At 40.0% G+C, this 1,706-nt stretch overlaps 1 protein-coding gene across 1 annotated transcript in view; it reads left to right on the forward strand.

Annotated features, from left to right (window-relative positions):
• Positions 1-1,706, forward strand: part of tenm2 (teneurin transmembrane protein 2) — a 447,642-nt gene that overhangs the window by 420,440 nt on the left and 25,496 nt on the right. The window contains exon 21 of the mRNA XM_015382666.1: positions 598-827. Within this exon, the coding sequence (XP_015238152.1) occupies positions 598-827 (230 nt within the window). The remainder of the gene's footprint in view (positions 1-597; positions 828-1,706) is intronic.

Below are 1,706 nucleotides of genomic sequence, written 5' to 3' on the forward strand. Positions count from 1 at the left end.
TTAAGGATAAATACACTTAATTTAAGACATTTTTTACTAATTTTTAGATCGTTTTTGCAGTGTAGTATTGCCTAATGGTAAATCCCCCCCTGCTCCAGACTGACAGCTGTCCCAGCATGCACTGCGGCAGCAGCAGCTTCCAGGTTAGCACTCACAGAGCTCAGAGTGGAGGTGAACTTTGAATGTGGTGATGTCATCAGTAGGTTTCCCTTACCTTTGACCCAGAATTATACTGCGTTCTCCCGTTCTCCACAAGTCTAAACTTTCCTGTGTTCTTGTCAAGAACGTACTTGGCGAGGACACATGTCCGTACTTTAGTTCTTGTGAATTGAGAAACGGCCTTTGACTCAACTACAAACCTACCCAAATATGTCTTTTCATCAGACCTGTGGTAACGGACCTCACTGAACAGACCATTACTACAATGAAACATGATGATGGCAGCATGATGCTGTGGGTTGAGAGGAAGGTGGATGAATACGATTTACTTTTTAAACATGACAAAATTCAGAAAAGTCTAAGGGGTATGAATATGACGCCTCCTTGTGGAAATGTTTTAACTAAAAAATGACCTGCTGCGTTGTTCTTCTTCTCCAGCAATAATCCAACCCATAAGTACTTCCTTGCGGTGGATCCTGTATCCGGGGCCCTGTTCATCTCAGATACCAACTCCAGACGGATTTACAGAGTCCGCTCGCTGACGGGCGGCCGGCTGCTGTCAGATAACGCCGAGGTGGTGGCGGGGACAGGGGAGCAGTGCTTACCCTTTGACGAACGCTGCGGTGACGGTGGAAAAGCCACTGAAGCTACGCTCATGAGCCCTAAAGGTAGGATCCTAACCCAACTTTGCTTTCATCATCAGTTTGAAATAATAAGAACAATAAAAGTCGGTTAATAATTAGATTTTAGGAACAAAAAGCTTTGATATGAATCTGTAGTTAAGCTCAGAAGAAGTTTTACATAATAGTAGCGCCTGTTGGCTCCACTAAAGCAGGACAGAGACTGAAACGGTTTATAAACCAGGTTAATGTTAAACTTGTAATAGAATCATTTTTATGGATCAGTGGATCTCGGCACACTGTGACACCAAACTGTCAAGCATGTCAGGCTGTAACATTTCTCGTCAGTGACATGACAGAGTGTAATGTTGGGCTGCAGGATGCCACCACTCTACTGTATGTTTATGTCTGAGTCGCTTTATTTTACCTTTCATAAAGCCTCATTTTTAAACCATCAACTTGTTTCTTTGCACTCAAATCTTTTGTGTATTTCATGGAAAAAATTCCTGTTTTTACTGAGCAACAACTTTCTATGGTTTTCTGCTCTTTATTTTCACTGTAAATTATGAAATTGTAACAATGGGTAAGATTTTATAGGAGGTATGTCTGCAGTGGGGAAACTAACAAAGCTGAAACAGAAGAAAAGGAAAGGATGACAGGAACTTTCAAAGAAGGAAAGAAAGAAAGAAAGGATGGAAGAAAGAAGGAAAAGACACAAGATTGGGATGAAAAAATTACACTTGGAAGAATACAATGAAGGAACGTTAATAGAATAAAATAGAAATCCCTGTATTGTTCAACAATGGGGCAATTCTGGTATTTCCAACAGCAAAAATATTCTAGAAAAAATGGCCACACAAATATGGACCTTAGAATAATTTATAAGAATAACAAAATAGTGAAGAGCTAAAAGATAAACAATAAAAT

This window comes from Cyprinodon variegatus, unplaced genomic scaffold, assembly GCF_000732505.1.
Source record: "Cyprinodon variegatus isolate N-32 unplaced genomic scaffold, C_variegatus-1.0 Scaffold13, whole genome shotgun sequence".
Classification (NCBI taxonomy): Eukaryota; Metazoa; Chordata; class Actinopteri; order Cyprinodontiformes; family Cyprinodontidae; genus Cyprinodon; species Cyprinodon variegatus.